The sequence below is a fragment of the Lathyrus oleraceus genome, chromosome 1, assembly GCF_024323335.1.
Source record: "Lathyrus oleraceus cultivar Zhongwan6 chromosome 1, CAAS_Psat_ZW6_1.0, whole genome shotgun sequence".
Classification (NCBI taxonomy): Eukaryota; Viridiplantae; Streptophyta; class Magnoliopsida; order Fabales; family Fabaceae; genus Lathyrus; species Lathyrus oleraceus.
In genome coordinates this window covers 27,834,862-27,859,505 of record NC_066579.1, presented here as the reverse complement: position 1 = coordinate 27,859,505, position 24,644 = coordinate 27,834,862, and the positions used below count along the sequence as shown (strand labels likewise).

Sequence of the window (24,644 nt, the reverse complement as noted above, 5' to 3'; positions counted from 1 at the left end):
TATGACATATATGTATTGTTGTATTACAAGGAACATGTGATCAAAGATACTTGAGAGGGAGATGTATGATATATTTCTCAATGATTTTTATATTCAATTATTGTTTTATTCCTATTTTATGTTGTCTCTCTAATTTATTTAATTATTCTTCTAGACCAGTAATGACCCCTTAAAATGTATAAACAATAGGAAGAAGGCCATCACTATGAATAATCCCTAAGAGGATTGATTATGTAACAACCCGTGTAATATATATCTAGAATAATATCATACAAGTGTTATTATTTGGTACTGATACAACACAAGAGTCGAGAGGCATCATTTACATACTTGACCAAAATAAAAGATACAACCTATGGTACAAGACATGGAAAGTTCCTAAATAAAAATCTAAGATCTATGTACAATATCTACCATTATACAAAATCCACAGCGGAAGATCACATCATCACAACAACGTCGAAACATCATCAAAACGATCCTCTTAATCTTACCTACAAAAACACCAGAAAAATAACAACATTTATGGGGTGAGATAATAATATCAGTGAGTTCCCCTATCCTATGGGTCCACTCGGCTCGACAAGGTTACTACCTGATTTCTAACTCAAGTATTCACCTTCTGTTACTTGTGTATCACTCATACAATGTAACTATCACTTAAGCAACTGAGGGATACTCACAGTGTGTGGAAACATGTCACTTGAGTTTTCATAACTCAATAAATCACTATTTGGATTCAGGAAACATCAATCCCCGAACGGACCTACGTCTAAGCCAGGATCAGTTCACACATGCTCGTATGATTCGACTGTCGTGGTGGATATCGGGTCCTCTATGAGGCTTAATCCTCAGTTCAAGTGACCGTCACTCGTATGGGACTCTAACCCACTTTAAGTATCTTTCACCGTATGGGACTCTAACACACTTAGGTGTCCACCTTTCCTCCATGTTCGCCATGGTTACGACTCAAACCCAATTGAGGCACAAATTTTATGTCATAACAAAATAATAAAAATCCAACATGGTTTGTTGGGGAATAAAGGTGTCATCGACTATTCTATACAAAACCATCGATACAACATTTTATTTAATGTATCGTTCTTTTTATAGGGTGCTATGTGAGTGTATTTATAGTTATATAACAACAAAAGCAAAGTTGAAAAAATACGGTAAAAATAACAAATATTTATTTAAAGTTGTTTATGTGTTGGAAAATATTAGTTAATGTGTAAGATCAAAAGATGTATGACAAGATAAGTGGCTTGTGAGATAATATATATAAATTCAATCTACCATCATCACATATATCAACATTGATAAACTCATGACTTATAATAATAACATGAAGTTCTTAATTCTCTTTAGCCTCACTTTTATATTCAGAAATGTACTTTCAAATGTCAATCCTCTTCCCTATGAAGCTATATTTAATTTTGGTGATTCAATAAGCGACACAGGAAATGAAGCAACTCTTCACCCACCTATGCCTATCAATAGTCCTTATGGATCAACGTATTTTAAACATCCCTCAGGACGTTTGTCAAATGGACGCTTGATTATAGATTTCATAGGTAAATTTATTATTTTTTAGTTTTATTTGTATATACTTTTAACCTTGGAGGGTAAAAGTATATTTCTGAATATAAAAGTGAGGCTAAAGAGAATTAAGATATATTCCTTTATATTGTGTTATTAGTATTTTATTAGATATATTCCCTGATACTCACTTTATTTTGTAGCTCAAGCATATGGATTGCCATTTTTGCCAGCCTATAAAAATCTCATTGAAGGCCAAGATATCACGAAAGGAGTGAACTTTGCATTTGCTGGTGCCACTGCACTTGATTTTAATTATTTCAATAAAAGTATGGTTGCTCTACCTGGAACTAATAACTCATTGAGTGTTCAACTTAAGATGTTTAAGAGACTCAAGCCTTCACTATGTAAAAACAAAAAAGGTATTGTCACATCTTCTTTTGCATATACATTTAATGTAATTTTCAAAATATTTTTTTTAATCAAAGAGTTAACAATATTTGTTATTTTTATGATACAGATTGTCGTAACTACTTTAAGAAATCATTATTTTTAGTCGGAGAAATTGGTGGAAATGATATTTTCTCTCATATTACACCAAAATTTTCAAACTTCAGAAATCTTATTCCCTTAGTGGTTAATAAAATTACAGAAACAACCATAGTAAGTTATAATAAATTTATGTATTTTAATAACTACTTCAATATAAGTTATAATAATGTAGTAACTATTTTTTTCTTTCCATGTGATAGTCATTAATCAAAGAGGGAGCTGTAGAGATAGTTATTCCAGGGAACTTTCCAGTGGGGTGTAGTGCCTCCCTTTTGGCAGTGGTGAATACTAATAATACAAAAAACTACGATGAATTTGGATGCTTTAAGGCATTTAATACTGTCATACAATATTTTAATGACAATCTAATCTATTCTATAACTACATTAAGAGAGACTTACCCTGATGTCAAGATAATATACTTTGACTATTATAATAATGCCAAACGTTTGTATGAAGAACCACAAAAATATGGTGGGTAGTTTTTTTTATTTAATATTTAACTTATTATACATATAGCAATAATGATTGTTAATTAAGTTGTTCATTTATATATTAATAATTGTTTTTCTGCAAAATTTTATTTATATATACATGTACAATATTTAAATAAAGTACAAGTTTTTATGTAGGTTTTGATAAGGATGAGACATTCAAGGCATGTTGTGGAGGCGGTGGGCCACATAATTTTGATCCAAGAATGGGGTGTGGAAGTCCTAATACAACTGTTTGCTCTGACCCTTCTAAAAATATAAACTGGGATGGAGTTCATTTTACAGAAGTAGCATATAAACTATTAGCAAAAGGATTAGTTGAAGGACCTTTTGCATATCCCTCACTTAAACCAGCTCCTTTTCAAATAGCCTAAAAGCATTCAAGATAGTGTCGTCAGGAGAATTAAGAAATATGTATATCACAATTTATGTAGCTCTCGACGGGATTAGTTATATATTCAATAAACATTAATGTCATTCTTTTTAAAATTTAACTCATAAATGCTATTGGTATAAATTGTTTTTATACAATCAGCCAATTATAAATACTAAATAATTGTCTATTGAATTATCTTTAAAGTTATATTTATGAATAATTTTGATATACAAATAGTATAAAACTTTTTTTATTATCATATATATATATATATATATATATATATATATATATATATATATATATATATATATATATATATATATATATATATATATATCTTTTATTTAGCACTAATCATAAAAAGAAAAGGGCTTCTCTCGTTCGTGATTCTAAAATATACCTAAAAAATAGTTCAAAATGAACTATTAATAAATTCTATAAATATTGCATTGTTTCCTGTTTTATTTATATTATAAATTAGATCATTTCATAATAATAATTTAAATGACATATTTGAACCAATTTTATTTTTTCATGTTAGAATTTCTAACCTCAACGAAATATGTTATAGAAAATCGACATTGATTATATGTATATTATATTGAGTTTTTCTGTTTTCACCATGAAACATCTGACATAATAAAAATGTCCTTTGAATTTTAGAGTATGAATCTTGTTTTGTTAGCAATTCTAGTCTGTGAAACACATCAAATTCAAAATTGAATCAATTGATACTGAACATTACTCAAAGCATCCATCACTTCCATATTTCATAATAGGTTAGTACATATATGTTTGAATATATGATTTAATGCAAGAGGCTTAAGAAGTTAGATCATCTGAGCCATAAACATAACCTCAAGAGTCTGAGGTGTAAGAGGCTAAGGAAAGTAACCCAAACTGGGGCTTCCTAAGGTGTATGCGCCTATAGGGAAGGATACTTGGGAAGAGATATATCCAGGAGGCCCATATGACATATATGTATTGTTGTATTACAAGGAACATGTGATCAAAGATACTTGAGAGGGAGATGTATGATATATTTCTCAATGATTTTTATATTCAATTATTGTTTTATTCCTATTTTATGTTGTCTCTCTAATTTATTTAATTATTCTTCTAGACCAGTAATGACCCCTTAAAATGTATAAACAATAGGAAGAAGGCCATCACTATGAATAATCCCTAAGAGGATTGATTATGTAACAACCCGTGTAATATATATCTAGAATAATATCATACAAGTGTTATTATTTGGTACTGATACAACACAAGAGTCGAGAGGCATCATTTACATACTTGACCAAAATAAAAGATACAACCTATGGTACAAGACATGGAAAGTTCCTAAATAAAAATCTAAGATCTATGTACAATATCTACCATTATACAAAATCCACAGCGGAAGATCACATCATCACAACAACGTCGAAACATCATCAAAACGATCCTCTTAATCTTACCTACAAAAACACCAGAAAAATAACAACATTTATGGGGTGAGATAATAATCAGTGAGTTCCCCTATCCTATGGGTCCACTCGGCTCGACAAGGTTACTACCTGATTTCTAACTCAAGTATTCACCTTCTGTTACTTGTGTATCACTCATACAATGTAACTATCACTTAAGCAACTGAGGGATACTCACAGTGTGTGGAAACATGTCACTTGAGTTTTCATAACTCAATAAATCACTATTTGGATTCAGGAAACATCAATCCCCGAACGGACCTACGTCTAAGCCAGGATCAGTTCACACATGCTCGTATGATTCGACTGTCGTGGTGGATATCGGGTCCTCTATGAGGCTTAATCCTCAGTTCAAGTGACCGTCACTCGTATGGGACTCTAACCCACTTTAAGTATCTTTCACCGTATGGGACTCTAACACACTTAGGTGTCCACCTTTCCTCCATGTTCGCCATGGTTACGACTCAAACCCAATTGAGGCACAGATTTTATGTCATAACAAAATAATAAAAATCCAACATGGTTTGTTGGGGAATAAAGGTGTCATCGACTATTCTATACAAAACCATCGATACAACATTTTATTTAATGTATCGTTCTTTTTATAGGGTGCTATGTGAGTGTATTTATAGTTATATAACAACAAAAGCAAAGTTGAAAAAATACGGTAAAAATAACAAATATTTATTTAAAGTTGTTTATGTGTTGGAAAATATTAGTTAATGTGTAAGATCAAAAGATGTATGACAAGATAAGTGGCTTGTGAGATAATATATATAAATTCAATCTACCATCATCACATATATCAACATTGATAAACTCATGACTTATAATAATAACATGAAGTTCTTAATTCTCTTTAGCCTCACTTTTATATTCAGAAATGTACTTTCAAATGTCAATCCTCTTCCCTATGAAGCTATATTTAATTTTGGTGATTCAATAAGCGACACAGGAAATGAAGCAACTCTTCACCCACCTATGCCTATCAATAGTCCTTATGGATCAACGTATTTTAAACATCCCTCAGGACGTTTGTCAAATGGACGCTTGATTATAGATTTCATAGGTAAATTTATTATTTTTTAGTTTTATTTGTATATACTTTTAACCTTGGAGGGTAAAAGTATATTTCTGAATATAAAAGTGAGGCTAAAGAGAATTAAGATATATTCCTTTATATTGTGTTATTAGTATTTTATTAGATATATTCCCTGATACTCACTTTATTTTGTAGCTCAAGCATATGGATTGCCATTTTTGCCAGCCTATAAAAATCTCATTGAAGGCCAAGATATCACGAAAGGAGTGAACTTTGCATTTGCTGGTGCCACTGCACTTGATTTTAATTATTTCAATAAAAGTATGGTTGCTCTACCTGGAACTAATAACTCATTGAGTGTTCAACTTAAGATGTTTAAGAGACTCAAGCCTTCACTATGTAAAAACAAAAAAGGTATTGTCACATCTTCTTTTGCATATACATTTAATGTAATTTTCAAAATATTTTTTTTAATCAAAGAGTTAACAATATTTGTTATTTTTATGATACAGATTGTCGTAACTACTTTAAGAAATCATTATTTTTAGTCGGAGAAATTGGTGGAAATGATATTTTCTCTCATATTACACCAAAATTTTCAAACTTCAGAAATCTTATTCCCTTAGTGGTTAATAAAATTACAGAAACAACCATAGTAAGTTATAATAAATTTATGTATTTTAATAACTACTTCAATATAAGTTATAATAATGTAGTAACTATTTTTTTTCTTTCCATGTGATAGTCATTAATCAAAGAGGGAGCTGTAGAGATAGTTATTCCAGGGAACTTTCCAGTGGGGTGTAGTGCCTCCCTTTTGGCAGTGGTGAATACTAATAATACAAAAAACTACGATGAATTTGGATGCTTTAAGGCATTTAATACTGTCATACAATATTTTAATGACAATCTAATCTATTCTATAACTACATTAAGAGAGACTTACCCTGATGTCAAGATAATATACTTTGACTATTATAATAATGCCAAACGTTTGTATGAAGAACCACAAAAATATGGTGGGTAGTTTTTTTTATTTAATATTTAACTTATTATACATATAGCAATAATGATTGTTAATTAAGTTGTTCATTTATATATTAATAATTGTTTTTCTGCAAAATTTTATTTATATATACATGTACAATATTTAAATAAAGTACAAGTTTTTATGTAGGTTTTGATAAGGATGAGACATTCAAGGCATGTTGTGGAGGCGGTGGGCCACATAATTTTGATCCAAGAATGGGGTGTGGAAGTCCTAATACAACTGTTTGCTCTGACCCTTCTAAAAATATAAACTGGGATGGAGTTCATTTTACAGAAGTAGCATATAAACTATTAGCAAAAGGATTAGTTGAAGGACCTTTTGCATATCCCTCACTTAAACCAGCTCCTTTTCAAATAGCCTAAAAGCATTCAAGATAGTGTCGTCAGGAGAATTAAGAAATATGTATATCACAATTTATGTAGCTCTCGACGGGATTAGTTATATATTCAATAAACATTAATGTCATTCTTTTTAAAATTTAACTCATAAATGCTATTGGTATAAATTGTTTTTATACAATCAGCCAATTATAAATACTAAATAATTGTCTATTGAATTATCTTTAAAGTATGAATAATTTTGATATATAGTATCATATATATATATATATATATATATATATATATATATATATATATATATATATATATATATATATATATATATATATATATATATATATATATATATATATATATATATATATATATATATATATATATATATATATATATATATATATATATATATATATATATATATATATATATATATATATATCATTTAGCACTAATCATAAAAAGAAAAGGGCTTCTCTCGTTCGTGATTCTAAAATATACCTAAAAAATAGTTCAAAATGAACTATTAATAAATTCTATAAATATTGCATTGTTTCCTGTTTTATTTATATTATAAATTAGATCATTTCATAATAATAATTTAAATGACATATTTGAACCAATTTTATTTTTTCATGTTAGAATTTCTAACCTCAACGAAATATGTTATAGAAAATCGACATTGATTATATGTATATTATATTGAGTTTTTCTGTTTTCACCATGAAACATCTGACATAATAAAAATGTCCTTTGAATTTTAGAGTATGAATCTTGTTTTGTTAGCAATTCTAGTCTGTGAAACACATCAAATTCAAAATTGAATCAATTGATACTGAACATTACTCAAAGCATCCATCACTTCCATATTTCATAATAGGTTAGTACATATATGTTTGAATATATGATTTAATGCAAGAGGCTTAAGAAGTTAGATCATCTGAGCCATAAACATAACCTCAAGAGTCTGAGGTGTAAGAGGCTAAGGAAAGTAACCCAAACTGGGGCTTCCTAAGGTGTATGCGCCTATAGGGAAGGATACTTGGGAAGAGATATATCCAGGAGGCCCATATGACATATATGTATTGTTGTATTACAAGGAACATGTGATCAAAGATACTTGAGAGGGAGATGTATGATATATTTCTCAATGATTTTTATATTCAATTATTGTTTTATTCCTATTTTATGTTGTCTCTCTAATTTATTTAATTATTCTTCTAGACCAGTAATGACCCCTTAAAATGTATAAACAATAGGAAGAAGGCCATCACTATGAATAATCCCTAAGAGGATTGATTATGTAACAACCCGTGTAATATATATCTAGAATAATATCATACAAGTGTTATTATTTGGTACTGATACAACACAAGAGTCGAGAGGCATCATTTACATACTTGACCAAAATAAAAGATACAACCTATGGTACAAGACATGGAAAGTTCCTAAATAAAAATCTAAGATCTATGTACAATATCTACCATTATACAAAATCCACAGCGGAAGATCACATCATCACAACAACGTCGAAACATCATCAAAACGATCCTCTTAATCTTACCTACAAAAACACCAGAAAAATAACAACATTTATGGGGTGAGATAATAATATCAGTGAGTTCCCCTATCCTATGGGTCCACTCGGCTCGACAAGGTTACTACCTGATTTCTAACTCAAGTATTCACCTTCTGTTACTTGTGTATCACTCATACAATGTAACTATCACTTAAGCAACTGAGGGATACTCACAGTGTGTGGAAACATGTCACTTGAGTTTTCATAACTCAATAAATCACTATTTGGATTCAGGAAACATCAATCCCCGAACGGACCTACGTCTAAGCCAGGATCAGTTCACACATGCTCGTATGATTCGACTGTCGTGGTGGATATCGGGTCCTCTATGAGGCTTAATCCTCAGTTCAAGTGACCGTCACTCGTATGGGACTCTAACCCACTTTAAGTATCTTTCACCGTATGGGACTCTAACACACTTAGGTGTCCACCTTTCCTCCATGTTCGCCATGGTTACGACTCAAACCCAATTGAGGCACAATTTTATGTCATAACAAAATAATAAAAATCCAACATGGTTTGTTGGGGAATAAAGGTGTCATCGACTATTCTATACAAAACCATCGATACAACATTTTATTTAATGTATCGTTCTTTTTATAGGGTGCTATGTGAGTGTATTTATAGTTATATAACAACAAAAGCAAAGTTGAAAAAATACGGTAAAAATAACAAATATTTATTTAAAGTTGTTTATGTGTTGGAAAATATTAGTTAATGTGTAAGATCAAAAGATGTATGACAAGATAAGTGGCTTGTGAGATAATATATATAAATTCAATCTACCATCATCACATATATCAACATTGATAAACTCATGACTTATAATAATAACATGAAGTTCTTAATTCTCTTTAGCCTCACTTTTATATTCAGAAATGTACTTTCAAATGTCAATCCTCTTCCCTATGAAGCTATATTTAATTTTGGTGATTCAATAAGCGACACAGGAAATGAAGCAACTCTTCACCCACCTATGCCTATCAATAGTCCTTATGGATCAACGTATTTTAAACATCCCTCAGGACGTTTGTCAAATGGACGCTTGATTATAGATTTCATAGGTAAATTTATTATTTTTTAGTTTTATTTGTATATACTTTTAACCTTGGAGGGTAAAAGTATATTTCTGAATATAAAAGTGAGGCTAAAGAGAATTAAGATATATTCCTTTATATTGTGTTATTAGTATTTTATTAGATATATTCCCTGATACTCACTTTATTTTGTAGCTCAAGCATATGGATTGCCATTTTTGCCAGCCTATAAAAATCTCATTGAAGGCCAAGATATCACGAAAGGAGTGAACTTTGCATTTGCTGGTGCCACTGCACTTGATTTTAATTATTTCAATAAAAGTATGGTTGCTCTACCTGGAACTAATAACTCATTGAGTGTTCAACTTAAGATGTTTAAGAGACTCAAGCCTTCACTATGTAAAAACAAAAAAGGTATTGTCACATCTTCTTTTGCATATACATTTAATGTAATTTTCAAAATATTTTTTTTAATCAAAGAGTTAACAATATTTGTTATTTTTATGATACAGATTGTCGTAACTACTTTAAGAAATCATTATTTTTAGTCGGAGAAATTGGTGGAAATGATATTTTCTCTCATATTACACCAAAATTTTCAAACTTCAGAAATCTTATTCCCTTAGTGGTTAATAAAATTACAGAAACAACCATAGTAAGTTATAATAAATTTATGTATTTTAATAACTACTTCAATATAAGTTATAATAATGTAGTAACTATTTTTTTCTTTCCATGTGATAGTCATTAATCAAAGAGGGAGCTGTAGAGATAGTTATTCCAGGGAACTTTCCAGTGGGGTGTAGTGCCTCCCTTTTGGCAGTGGTGAATACTAATAATACAAAAAACTACGATGAATTTGGATGCTTTAAGGCATTTAATACTGTCATACAATATTTTAATGACAATCTAATCTATTCTATAACTACATTAAGAGAGACTTACCCTGATGTCAAGATAATATACTTTGACTATTATAATAATGCCAAACGTTTGTATGAAGAACCGCAAAAATATGGTGGGTAGTTTTTTTTATTTAATATTTAACTTATTATACATATAGCAATAATGATTGTTAATTAAGTTGTTCATTTATATATTAATAATTGTTTTTCTGCAAAATTTTATTTATATATACATGTACAATATTTAAATAAAGTACAAGTTTTTATGTAGGTTTTGATAAGGATGAGACATTCAAGGCATGTTGTGGAGGCGGTGGGCCACATAATTTTGATCCAAGAATGGGGTGTGGAAGTCCTAATACAACTGTTTGCTCTGACCCTTCTAAAAATATAAACTGGGATGGAGTTCATTTTACAGAAGTAGCATATAAACTATTAGCAAAAGGATTAGTTGAAGGACCTTTTGCATATCCCTCACTTAAACCAGCTCCTTTTCAAATAGCCTAAAAGCATTCAAGATAGTGTCGTCAGGAGAATTAAAAAATATGTATATCACAATTTATGTAGCTCTCGACGGGATTAGTTATATATTCAATAAACATTAATGTCATTCTTTTTAAAATTTAACTCATAAATGCTATTGGTATAAATTGTTTTTATACAATCAGCCAATTATAAATACTAAATAATTGTCTATTGAATTATCTTTAAAGTTATATTTATGAATAATTTTGATATACAAATAGTATAAAACTTTTTTTATTATAATATATATATATATATATATATATATATATATATATATATATATATATATATATATATATATATATATATATATATATATATATATATATATATATATATATATCTTTTATTTAGCACTAATCATAAAAAGAAAAGGGCTTCTCTCGTTCGTGATTCTAAAATATACCTAAAAAATAGTTCAAAATGAACTATTAATAAATTCTATAAATATTGCATTGTTTCCTGTTTTATTTATATTATAAATTAGATCATTTCATAATAATAATTTAAATGACATATTTGAACCAATTTTATTTTTTCATGTTAGAATTTCTAACCTCAACGAAATATGTTATAGAAAATCGACATTGATTATATGTATATTATATTGAGTTTTTCTGTTTTCACCATGAAACATCTGACATAATAAAAATGTCCTTTGAATTTTAGAGTATGAATCTTGTTTTGTTAGCAATTCTAGTCTGTGAAACACATCAAATTCAAAATTGAATCAATTGATACTGAACATTACTCAAAGCATCCATCACTTCCATATTTCATAATAGGTTAGTACATATATGTTTGAATATATGATTTAATGCAAGAGGCTTAAGAAGTTAGATCATCTGAGCCATAAACATAACCTCAAGAGTCTGAGGTGTAAGAGGCTAAGGAAAGTAACCCAAACTGGGGCTTCCTAAGGTGTATGCGCCTATAGGGAAGGATACTTGGGAAGAGATATATCCAGGAGGCCCATATGACATATATGTATTGTTGTATTACAAGGAACATGTGATCAAAGATACTTGAGAGGGAGATGTATGATATATTTCTCAATGATTTTTATATTCAATTATTGTTTTATTCCTATTTTATGTTGTCTCTCTAATTTATTTAATTATTCTTCTAGACCAGTAATGACCCCTTAAAATGTATAAACAATAGGAAGAAGGCCATCACTATGAATAATCCCTAAGAGGATTGATTATGTAACAACCCGTGTAATATATATCTAGAATAATATCATACAAGTGTTATTATTTGGTACTGATACAACACAAGAGTCGAGAGGCATCATTTACATACTTGACCAAAATAAAAGATACAACCTATGGTACAAGACATGGAAAGTTCCTAAATAAAAATCTAAGATCTATGTACAATATCTACCATTATACAAAATCCACAGCGGAAGATCACATCATCACAACAACGTCGAAACATCATCAAAACGATCCTCTTAATCTTACCTACAAAAACACCAGAAAAATAACAACATTTATGGGGTGAGATAATAATATCAGTGAGTTCCCCTATCCTATGGGTCCACTCGGCTCGACAAGGTTACTACCTGATTTCTAACTCAAGTATTCACCTTCTGTTACTTGTGTATCACTCATACAATGTAACTATCACTTAAGCAACTGAGGGATACTCACAGTGTGTGGAAACATGTCACTTGAGTTTTCATAACTCAATAAATCACTATTTGGATTCAGGAAACATCAATCCCCGAACGGACCTACGTCTAAGCCAGGATCAGTTCACACATGCTCGTATGATTCGACTGTCGTGGTGGATATCGGGTCCTCTATGAGGCTTAATCCTCAGTTCAAGTGACCGTCACTCGTATGGGACTCTAACCCACTTTAAGTATCTTTCACCGTATGGGACTCTAACACACTTAGGTGTCCACCTTTCCTCCATGTTCGCCATGGTTACGACTCAAACCCAATTGAGGCACAAATTTTATGTCATAACAAAATAATAAAAATCCAACATGGTTTGTTGGGGAATAAAGGTGTCATCGACTATTCTATACAAAACCATCGATACAACATTTTATTTAATGTATCGTTCTTTTTATAGGGTGCTATGTGAGTGTATTTATAGTTATATAACAACAAAAGCAAAGTTGAAAAAATACGGTAAAAATAACAAATATTTATTTAAAGTTGTTTATGTGTTGGAAAATATTAGTTAATGTGTAAGATCAAAAGATGTATGACAAGATAAGTGGCTTGTGAGATAATATATATAAATTCAATCTACCATCATCACATATATCAACATTGATAAACTCATGACTTATAATAATAACATGAAGTTCTTAATTCTCTTTAGCCTCACTTTTATATTCAGAAATGTACTTTCAAATGTCAATCCTCTTCCCTATGAAGCTATATTTAATTTTGGTGATTCAATAAGCGACACAGGAAATGAAGCAACTCTTCACCCACCTATGCCTATCAATAGTCCTTATGGATCAACGTATTTTAAACATCCCTCAGGACGTTTGTCAAATGGACGCTTGATTATAGATTTCATAGGTAAATTTATTATTTTTTAGTTTTATTTGTATATACTTTTAACCTTGGAGGGTAAAAGTATATTTCTGAATATAAAAGTGAGGCTAAAGAGAATTAAGATATATTCCTTTATATTGTGTTATTAGTATTTTATTAGATATATTCCCTGATACTCACTTTATTTTGTAGCTCAAGCATATGGATTGCCATTTTTGCCAGCCTATAAAAATCTCATTGAAGGCCAAGATATCACGAAAGGAGTGAACTTTGCATTTGCTGGTGCCACTGCACTTGATTTTAATTATTTCAATAAAAGTATGGTTGCTCTACCTGGAACTAATAACTCATTGAGTGTTCAACTTAAGATGTTTAAGAGACTCAAGCCTTCACTATGTAAAAACAAAAAAGGTATTGTCACATCTTCTTTTGCATATACATTTAATGTAATTTTCAAAATATTTTTTTTAATCAAAGAGTTAACAATATTTGTTATTTTTATGATACAGATTGTCGTAACTACTTTAAGAAATCATTATTTTTAGTCGGAGAAATTGGTGGAAATGATATTTTCTCTCATATTACACCAAAATTTTCAAACTTCAGAAATCTTATTCCCTTAGTGGTTAATAAAATTACAGAAACAACCATAGTAAGTTATAATAAATTTATGTATTTTAATAACTACTTCAATATAAGTTATAATAATGTAGTAACTACTTTTTTCTTTCCATGTGATAGTCATTAATCAAAGAGGGAGCTGTAGAGATAGTTATTCCAGGGAACTTTCCAGTGGGGTGTAGTGCCTCCCTTTTGGCAGTGGTGAATACTAATAATACAAAAAACTACGATGAATTTGGATGCTTTAAGGCATTTAATACTGTCATACAATATTTTAATGACAATCTAATCTATTCTATAACTACATTAAGAGAGACTTACCCTGATGTCAAGATAATATACTTTGACTATTATAATAATGCCAAACGTTTGTATGAAGAACCGCAAAAATATGGTGGGTAGTTTTTTTTATTTAATATTTAACTTATTATACATATAGCAATAATGATTGTTAATTAAGTTGTTCATTTATATATTAATAATTGTTTTTCTGCAAAATTTTATTTATATATACATGTACAATATTTAAATAAAGTACAAGTTTTTATGTAGGTTTTGATAAGGATGAGACATTCAAGGCATGTTGTGGAGGCGGTGGGCCACATAATTTTGATCCAAGAATGGGGTGTGGAAGTCCTAATACAACTGTTTGCTCTGACCCTTCTAAAAATATAAACTGGGATGGAGTTCATTTTACAGAAGTAGCATATAAACTATTAGCAAAAGGATTAGTTGAAGGACCTTTTGCATATCCCTCACTTAAACCAGCTCCTTTTCAAATAGCCTAAAAGCATTCAAGATAGTGTCGTCAGGAGAATTAAGAAATATGTATATCACAATTTATGTAGCTCTCGACGGGATTAGTTATATATTCAATAAACATTAATGTCATTCTTTTTAAAATTTAACTCATAAATGCTATTGGTATAAATTGTTTTTATACAATCAGCCAATTATAAATACTAAATAATTGTCTATTGAATTATCTTTAAAGTTATATTTATGAATAATTTTGATATACAAATAGTATAAAACTTTTTTTATTATATATATATATATATATATATATATATATATATATATATATATATATATATATATATATATATATATATATATATATATATATATATATATATATATATATATATATATATATATATATATATATCTTTTATTTGGCACTAATCATAAAAAGAAAAGGGCTTCTCTCGTTCGTGATTCTAAAATATACCTAAAAAATAGTTCAAAATGAACTATTAATAAATTCTATAAATATTGCATTGTTTCCTTGTTTATTTATATTATAAATTAGATCATTTCATAATAATAATTTAAATGACATATTTGAACCAATTTTATTTTTTCATGTTAGAATTTCTAACCTCAACGAAATATGTTATAGAAAATCGACATTGATTATATGTATATTATATTGAGTTTTTCTGTTTTCACCATGAAACATCTGACATAATAAAAATGTCCTTTGAATTTTAGAGTATGAATCTTGTTTTGTTAGCAATTCTAGTCTGTGAAACACATCAAATTCAAAATTGAATCAATTGATACTGAACATTACTCAAAGCATCCATCACTTCCATATTTCATAATAGGTTAGTACATATATGTTTGAATATATGATTTAATGCAAGAGGCTTAAGAAGTTAGATCATCTGAGCCATAAACATAACCTCAAGAGTCTGAGGTGTAAGAGGCTAAGGAAAGTAACCCAAACTGGGGCTTCCTAAGGTGTATGCGCCTATAGGGAAGGATACTTGGGAAGAGATATATCCAGGAGGCCCATATGACATATATGTATTGTTGTATTACAAGGAACATGTGATCAAAGATACTTGAGAGGGAGATGTATGATATATTTCTCAATGATTTTTATATTCAATTATTGTTTTATTCCTATTTTATGTTGTCTCTCTAATTTATTTAATTATTCTTCTAGACCAGTAATGACCCCTTAAAATGTATAAACAATAGGAAGAAGGCCATCACTATGAATAATCCCTAAGAGGATTGATTATGTAACAACCCGTGTAATATATATCTAGAATAATATCATACAAGTGTTATTATTTGGTACTGATACAACACAAGAGTCGAGAGGCATCATTTACATACTTGACCAAAATAAAAGATACAACCTATGGTACAAGACATGGAAAGTTCCTAAATAAAAATCTGAGATCTATGTACAATATCTACCATTATACAAAATCCACAGCGGAAGATCACATCATCACAACAACGTCGAAACATCATCAAAACGATCCTCTTAATCTTACCTACAAAAACACCAGAAAAATAACAACATTTATGGGGTGAGATAATAATATCAGTGAGTTCCCCTATCCTATGGGTCCACTCGGCTCGACAAGGTTACTACCTGATTTCTAACTCAAGTATTCACCTTCTGTTACTTGTGTATCACTCATACAATGTAACTATCACTTAAGCAACTGAGGGATACTCACAGTGTGTGGAAACATGTCACTTGAGTTTTCATAACTCAATAAATCACTATTTGGATTCATGAAACATCAATCCCCGAACGGACCTACGTCTAAGCCAGGATCAGTTCACACATGCTTGTATGATTCGACTGTCGTGGTGGATATCGGGTCCTCTATGAGGCTTAATCCTCAGTTCAAGTGACCGTCACTCGTATGGGACTCTAACCCACTTTAAGTATCTTTCACCGTATGGGACTCTAACACACTTAGGTGTCCACCAATCCTCCATGTTCGCCATGGTTACGACTCAAACCCAATTGAGGCACAAATTTTATTTCATAACAAAATAATAAATATCCAACATGGTTTGTTGGGGAATAAAGGTGTCATCGACTATTCTATACAAAACCATCGATACAACATTTTATTTAATGTATCGTTCTTTTTATAGGGTGCTATGTGAGTGTATTTATAGTTATATAACAACAAAAGCAAAGTTGAAAAAATACGGTAAAAATAACAAATATTTATTTAAAGTTGTTTATGTGTTGGAAAATATTAGTTAATGTGTAAGATCAAAAGATGTATGACAAGATAAGTGGCTTGTGAGATAATATATATAAATTCAATCTACCATCATCACATATATCAACATTGATAAACTCATGACTTATAATAATAACATGAAGTTCTTAATTCTCTTTAGCCTCACTTTTATATTCAGAAATGTACTTTCAAATGTCAATCCTCTTCCCTATGAAGCTATATTTAATTTTGGTGATTCAATAAGCGACACAGGAAATGAAGCAACTCTTCACCCACCTATGCCTATCAATAGTCCTTATGGATCAACGTATTTTAAACATCCCTCAGGACGTTTGTCAAATGGACGCTTGATTATAGATTTCATAGGTAAATTTATTATTTTTTAGTTTTATTTGTATATACTTTTAACCTTGGAGGGTAAAAGTATATTTCTGAATATAAAAGTGAGGCTAAAGAGAATTAAGATATATTCCTTTATATTGTGTTATTAGTATTTTATTAGATATATTCCCTGATACTCACTTTATTTTGTAGCTCAAGCATATGGATTGCCATTTTTGCCAGCCTATAAAAATCTCATTGAAGGCCAAGATATCACGAAAGGAGTGAACTTTGCATTTGCTGGTGCCACTGCACTTGATTTTAATTATTTCAATAAAAGTATGGTTGCTCTACCTGGAACTAATAACTCATTGAGTGTTCAACTTAAGATGTTTAAGAGACTCAAGCCTTCACTATGTAAAAACAAAAAAGGTATTGTCACATCTTCTTTTGCATATACATTTAATGTAATTTTCAAAATATTTTTTTTAATCAAAGAGTTAACAATATTTGTTATTTTTATGATACAGATTGTCGTAACTACTTTGAGAAATCATTATTTTTAGTTGGAGAAATTGGTGGAAATGATATTTTCTCTCATATTACACCAAAATTTTCAAACTTCAGAAATCTTATTCCCTTAGTGGTTAATAAAATTACAGAAACAACCATAGTAAGTTATAATAAATTTATGTATTTTAATAACTACTTCAATATAAGTTATAATAATGTAGTAACTACTTTTTTCTTTCCATGTGATAGTCATTAATCAAAGAGGGAGCTGTAGAGATAGTTATTCCAGGGAACTTTCCAGTGGGGTGTAGTGCCTCCCTTTTGGCAGTGGTGAATACTAATAATACAAAAAACTACGATGAATTTGGATGCTTTAAGGCATTTAATACTGTCATACAATATTTTAATGACAATCTAATCTATTCTATAACTACATTAAGAGAGACTTACCCTGATGTCAAGATAATATACTTTGACTATTATAATAATGCCAAACGTTTGTACGAAGAACCGCAAAAATATGGTGGGTAGTTTTTTTTATTTAATATTTAACTTATTATACATATAGCAATAATGATTGTTAATTAAGTTGTTCATTTATATATTAATAATTGTTTTTCTGCAAAATTTTATTTATATATACATGTACAATATTTAAATAAAGTACAAGTTTTTATGTAGGTTTTGATAAGGATGAGACATTCAAGGCATGTTGTGGAGGCGGTGGGCCACATAATTTTGATCCAAGAATGGGGTGTGGAAGTCCTAATACAACTGTTTGCTCTGACCCTTCTAAAAATATAAACTGGGATGGAGTTCATTTTACAGAAGTAGCATATAAACTATTAGCAAAAGGATTAGTTGAAGGACCTTTTGCATATCCCTCACTTAAACCAGCTCCTTTTCAAATAGCCTAAAAGCATTCAAGATAGTGTCGTCAGGAGAATTAAAAAATATGTATATCACAATTTATGTAGCTCTCGACGGGATTAGTTATATATTCAATAAACATTAATGTCATTCTTTTTAAAATTTAACTCATAAATGCTATTGGTATAAATTGTTTTTATACAATCAGCCAATTATAAATACTAAATAATTGTCTATTGAATTATCTTTAAAGTTATATTTATGAATAATTTTGATATACAAATAGTATAAAACTTTTTTTATTATCAATATATATATATATATATATATATATATATATATATATATATATATATATATATATATATATATATATATATCTTTTATTTAGCACTAATCATAAAAAGAAAAGGGCTTCTCTCGTTCGTGATTCTAAAATATACCTAAAAAATAGTTCAAAATGAACTATTAATAAATTCTATAAATATTGCATTGTTTCCTGTTTTATTTATAATATAAATTAGATCATTCATAATAATAATTTAAATGACATATTTGAACCAATTTTATTTTTTCATGTTAGAATTTCTAACCTTAACGAAATATGTTATAGAAAATCGACGTTGATTATATGTATATTAAATTGAGTTTTTCTGTTTTCACCATGAAACATCTGACATAATAAAAATGTCCTTTGAATTTTAGAGTATGAATCTTGTTTTGTTAGCAATTCTAGTCTGTGAAACACATCAAATTCAAAATTGAATCAATTGATACTGAACATTATGTTGAAAGAGTATATCTTTGGCAAATATTTTTGTATCGTATCCACAGAGATTGGGTAATATTACCGCCGTTCTATAATTCAAATGTTATAAGTTTAGAAAGTAACAGGGTTGTTTTGTTTGGAAAAATATCTTGTTAATAAATGTTAACAAAAACTATTAAGTGGTTTTAGACAAATATAAAAGCTTGGCAAGATTGGAGTTCACTATTTCAAATATCTATGATTCCCTATGTTAAATAATTAGATTCAAGATTATTGATGATGTTCAAATATCCCCTCAAAGTCATTTATGTCTAAATGATATCGTGATAGTTACTATATTGATCCTTAGACGATCTCTCCACCTAACTATCAATATAGTAACCTTGAACGTTCAATATCAAAGAATAGTAATGAATAAATCTATCTCTACAACTTATTCATTACTTGAAAATCTGTTTTATGTCTAAACTCGAGTAATCTCTCTCGACAACTACTCAAATCTGGTTTTCAAAGTAAAGCAAAAACAGTTCCAATACATCAACAATCTTTATCTCATATATAAATCAAAGTGAATACATAGATAGATGAGAATAGCTACTACCTCCAATCTTGACAAAAGGAGTTTAGCTCCTCATCACCATTGTTACAAAACAGAAGGATTTTGCAGAAAAACTCTGGTTTTTTTCCATTACCAAAGCTCTACAGCACAATGTATCAATGTCTGGAATAATCCATCAATACCCTAGGTTAAACTATTTTGTCTCTACCAAAAAGGTTGGCATTTCCCTAATTGGACATTGTCATCAGCAGCAGAAAAGCACTTCCCAGGCAGACATCAAAATGGCAATTACTTTTTCTGCACAGCAGCACATTTGACCCTTGGTCAGCTTGCTGGATTCGCAGCCTTCGCGGCGCGAAGGAAGTTCGCGGCGCGAACTGTTGCTTCTCCAGCTTCCTTGTTTGGCAAGCTTCCTCCAAATTGTAATGTTGAACCCAAAGTCCTGCTTATCCAACAATTCTACAAAACTAACAAAAATTGTGAAATAACTATTCAAAACAAAATAAATTAAACCTAATTGCATTTGTACAAAATAGTGAGAATAAAAGTGTGTAATTACATCAAAACTTGGCAAAAGGGACCAATAAAATGGTATAAAAAGTAGTACTAATTGGTCCCTAACAACTCTCCCCAACTTAGCATTTTGTTTGTCCCTAAACAAAAGTTTCCACCCTTACAACCAAAGTCATGACACAAAAGATTTAAACAAGCATTAATCAAGGACCTTCAAATGGTTCAAAAGTGTTTGGCCTCTTCTCAATTCACCTATCTCAATTCTAGACAAACATGAATAAGGGAAACGGTAAAGTGCAAAAATCATTCCAAGGAATTCAAAGCCATACATGTCAAAATTGAATCAAACTTACACACACACATCATGATAATGATGAATAACATAGAGGGTTATTTTCACTCATCCAAGCAATTAAATCAACAACAACCCAAATCATGCGGTTATCACAACAAGTACCAAATTATGTGAAAAATGAGAATCAAGAGGTCTTTCAAAGGTTGTAATGTGGCTTAGGTTACAAGAAAGGCTAAAATTAAGAGAATTCAACCAAATTGCCTATCCTAAGGGAGCATTCCCAAAGACTCAACTCTACACAATTTCCTTTTCCTTGGTCCCTATCTTTTTCTTTTCAAATCCATACAACCATGAGCATTTTTTTTTTTTTTTTTTTTTTTTTTATGCTCTATGGTTTCAAGGGTGATTTCTTTTTCTTGTTTCTTTTCATATTCTTACCCTTCCATAGAGACTCACTTTTCCAAGCTCCTAATCAACTCTACACTTTACTCTCCCCAACTTTAGATTCCACAACCAAATTTATTCAATAATGCTCCCTACTTAAACATAAGCAAAAGGCAAAATTTTTGCAAACAACTCGGTTTGAGGTTTCTACTGATGCGAAAGAAATTAGGATTCATTTATTCCACAATTTTCAATTGATTTTACAATGATCAATCAAATGAATCCTAACAAGCTCAAAGGGGGTTAACTAAGGATTACTCCTCACAAGGTTCGTTGATTTAAGCTTTTTGGTCAAGTGGTTTTTCTCACAAAAATTGCCTCTATCATTTTCAAAGATTTCACACAACATTAGATTGATGCATGATTTAGCATGATAAGAATGAGTCAAAATAATGCTCGGTTTCCCGCTTTTTTTAGTGCACAATGGAAAGTTTCCTCACAAATGGTTAAGTCCTATTTTGATTCAAAACTGACATATACTTCAATGAATTTATGAAATGGAATTTGCACACAACATCAACCTACTCATGTTAAGTCTAAAAAGCGATAAAGTGTACCTTGAAATGCCGACACTAATTCTTATCATCACCACTCGAAGTATCCTATGCTTCTTTCTTTGCGAACAACTCTTGGTTGCTTTAGGCTTGACTTAAGCGTAAGAACAATTAACTAGAACTGTTGGTAAACCAATTTGATTAAAAACACACTTAAATTTCACAAAGTACTCATGCAATTAAAAAATACTAAAGAAAAATTAAAGTGCTAAGATAAAGTCACGGTGAACTAGAGCCACCAAAAAGTACATTACAAAATTCCCAAAACAAAAACAGAATTAGTCAAAAGAAATTCAAACAAACAATTCTCTTCAAAACTCCACAAATTCAATCCTCTTCCTCTTCATCACCACCTACACCTCCGAGAACATCTTCCATCTCCTCATTTGGGTCAGCACTACCTCCTGCACCCCCCATAAAATTTGGCCTGCCCACAGGCCAATTAGCATAAGCTGCATAGTCAGCTTGCGATGGAAAAGTGCGGGCCTCTGGTGCCAGAAACGTGTTCTGGAACTGCTGCTGCATGGCATCAAAAAGAAAGGATTGAGACCTCCTGGAAGCCTCAAAGTTCTCACAGCAGTAGTTGGCGAAAGCCATCTGATCAAAACCTGGGGTACTCTGAGGTTGAGGCTGAGAACGAGACCTGGCTCGGGCTCGAGAGGAAGAAGTACCAGATGCATCAGTCTTCTCATTCGGGCTCTGCAGAAACCTGTTCAAATAAGCATCACTGATCACACTGGTGATCGAGAAGTGCACTTCCTCAGGGATGCGGACATTTGCCTTACGGCACAGTCCCATGATGAGTCCTGGATAAGCTAGCACACCAGCTTTGCCCCCGAAATTTGTTCCGCTTAACACAATCTTTCTCATCTCGCATGAAATCAGGGCCGCGACATCCACCGTCTTCCCTATCATTATGCAGTACAAAAGAAAACCGACATCCAAGGGAATTGTGGTGGTGTGGCTTCTTGGTCTGATATTGGTTAACAGTAGCACCAAAAAGGCCCTAGCATCCAAATTAAAATTTTCTCTCTTCCACAATTTCGGATGCCCTTGATCGTTCACTTCAAATGATTTTCCACGGAGACATAGGGTGGCATTGACTTCTTCCAGATTCCACCTGTTGGCTACCTCCATGACACTGTACTCACAGCTCTCGCCCTCTCCAAGAGTTAAGGGGTGGCCTAGATAGGAATTAATATCATCCCTTCCAAATGAAACAATCTTCCCCCTTACTCTGGACTGGTAAATGAAGGTCGTACCTTCCTCACGATGCATCGCATTCGCGTAGAATTCTCGGACAAGGTCGTAGTTGATTGCGGCTTCCGGCTCACATAACTTCATCCATTTTCTTTGTTCGAAAGCCTCAACCACTCTGTGATACACCCCAGTTGGAGCCAGGCGGATAAACCGTTCAGGTAGAATGGTTCTCTTAACAAGGCTTTCAAAGCGGGCTTCGTGTTCTTCACTGATGAATCGTCGGATAGCACGGGCCTGAGGAGGTGCTGTGGTCTTAGTTCTCTTAGACATCTGCAATCAAAACCAGCACAACCACAAAAAACAAATGACAGCATTAGTCAAAAAGCAAAAAGAAAATGGTTGCTGGAATTCACAGTTCGCGGCGCGAACCCTGCGATTTCAGGAAATCCCCAATTGCTTCCTAGGGTTTCACCAAAGAGGGATTTAACATACCCAACCAGTCAAAATGCACAACCCTAACCTAATCCTATTCTAATTCACACAAGCATAGCAATTCCAAACAGTATTCACAGAAAAATACGATCTCTAACCAACTCTAAATTGAAAAACCCCAAAAAGGGATTGGAAAAGAGGAAATGAAGATTACATACCTTTAGAATCTCTACACTTGTAAAAAGAAGAAGATTGGAAGAGTGAAACACTGAAAAACGTTGAGAAATGGTGGAATTTGGGGGTTGGGGTGAAAGCGCGGCAAAAGGGTTTGAAATGAGGAAGTTTGAAATGAAACTGAATTGACCTAAACAGTATTTAAATGAATTCTGTCACGCAAAGTTCGCGGCGCGAACAGGGGGTCGCGGCGCGAACTGCATAAAACAGAACCAATTAAATTTTTTCATTCAGTTCGCGGCGCGAACAGGGGGTCGCGGCGCGAACTGCAAAAAACAGAAAGCACTCAAATTTATTCAATCAGTTCGCGGCGCGAACAGGAGGTCGCGGCGCGAACTGCAAAAAACAGAACTTCAAAAATTTTAAAACTTCAATCAGAGCTAAGAATCACACAACAGAGAAATTTAAAATGCACACAAACAACGTTGGGTTGCCTCCCAACCAGCGCTTTGTTTAACGTCGTTAAGAGCTCGACGGTACCTCAATTAGCTTGATCCAGATAAGGAAAGAACACACACATCACGGTTTATGTCACCGCTATGATAGACTTTCAGTCTTTGACCATTGACAGTCCAACTTTCTTGCGACTTTGGATCCTCTATCACAATGGCTCCATAATTCCGTACTTCCTTGATCACAAATGGTCCAGACCATTTAGACTTCAATTTACCCGGAAACAACTTCAACCTTGAATTAAAAAGCAATACCATCTGGCCAACATGAAACTCTTTGGGGCGGACCTTCCCATCATGGTATGCTTTTGTCTTCTCCTTGTACAGCTTATTAGAATGGTATGCATTGTTCCTTAGTTCCTCCAACTCATGGAGTTGACCTTTCCTTCTCTCTCCAGCTAGAGTGGAGTCGAAG

General features: G+C 31.4%; 5 protein-coding genes across 5 annotated transcripts; all 5 read left to right on the top strand.

Moving 5' to 3' along the window:
* The first annotated feature begins 1,247 nt into the window (after positions 1–1,247).
* LOC127115385 (GDSL esterase/lipase At5g45910-like) lies at positions 1,248–2,959 on the top strand. The gene is made up of 5 exons (XM_051046949.1): positions 1,248–1,574; positions 1,743–1,961; positions 2,060–2,202; positions 2,292–2,565; positions 2,724–2,959. Exons 1-5 carry the CDS (start codon positions 1,328–1,330, stop codon positions 2,957–2,959), a joined length of 1,119 nt encoding a protein of 372 aa, XP_050902906.1. The 5' UTR covers positions 1,248–1,327.
* Positions 2,960–5,178: 2,219 nt separating this feature from the next.
* LOC127115384 (GDSL esterase/lipase At5g45910-like) lies at positions 5,179–6,891 on the top strand. Its single transcript, XM_051046948.1, has 5 exons — positions 5,179–5,505; positions 5,674–5,892; positions 5,991–6,133; positions 6,224–6,497; positions 6,656–6,891. The coding sequence occupies exons 1-5, from the start codon at positions 5,259–5,261 to the stop codon at positions 6,889–6,891; spliced, it is 1,119 nt and encodes a 372-aa protein (XP_050902905.1). The 5' UTR covers positions 5,179–5,258.
* A 2,326-nt stretch (positions 6,892–9,217) lies between these two features.
* LOC127115383 (GDSL esterase/lipase At5g45910-like) lies at positions 9,218–10,895 on the top strand. Its single transcript, XM_051046946.1, has 5 exons — positions 9,218–9,510; positions 9,679–9,897; positions 9,996–10,138; positions 10,228–10,501; positions 10,660–10,895. Exons 1-5 carry the CDS (start codon positions 9,264–9,266, stop codon positions 10,893–10,895), a joined length of 1,119 nt encoding a protein of 372 aa, XP_050902903.1. The 5' UTR covers positions 9,218–9,263.
* A 2,277-nt stretch (positions 10,896–13,172) lies between these two features.
* On the top strand, positions 13,173–14,850 carry LOC127115382 (GDSL esterase/lipase At5g45910-like). Its single transcript, XM_051046945.1, has 5 exons — positions 13,173–13,465; positions 13,634–13,852; positions 13,951–14,093; positions 14,183–14,456; positions 14,615–14,850. The coding sequence occupies exons 1-5, from the start codon at positions 13,219–13,221 to the stop codon at positions 14,848–14,850; spliced, it is 1,119 nt and encodes a 372-aa protein (XP_050902902.1). The 5' UTR covers positions 13,173–13,218.
* A 2,296-nt stretch (positions 14,851–17,146) lies between these two features.
* LOC127115381 (GDSL esterase/lipase At5g45910-like) lies at positions 17,147–18,824 on the top strand. Its single transcript, XM_051046944.1, has 5 exons — positions 17,147–17,439; positions 17,608–17,826; positions 17,925–18,067; positions 18,157–18,430; positions 18,589–18,824. The coding sequence occupies exons 1-5, from the start codon at positions 17,193–17,195 to the stop codon at positions 18,822–18,824; spliced, it is 1,119 nt and encodes a 372-aa protein (XP_050902901.1). The 5' UTR covers positions 17,147–17,192.
* The last annotated feature ends 5,820 nt before the right edge of the window (positions 18,825–24,644 follow it).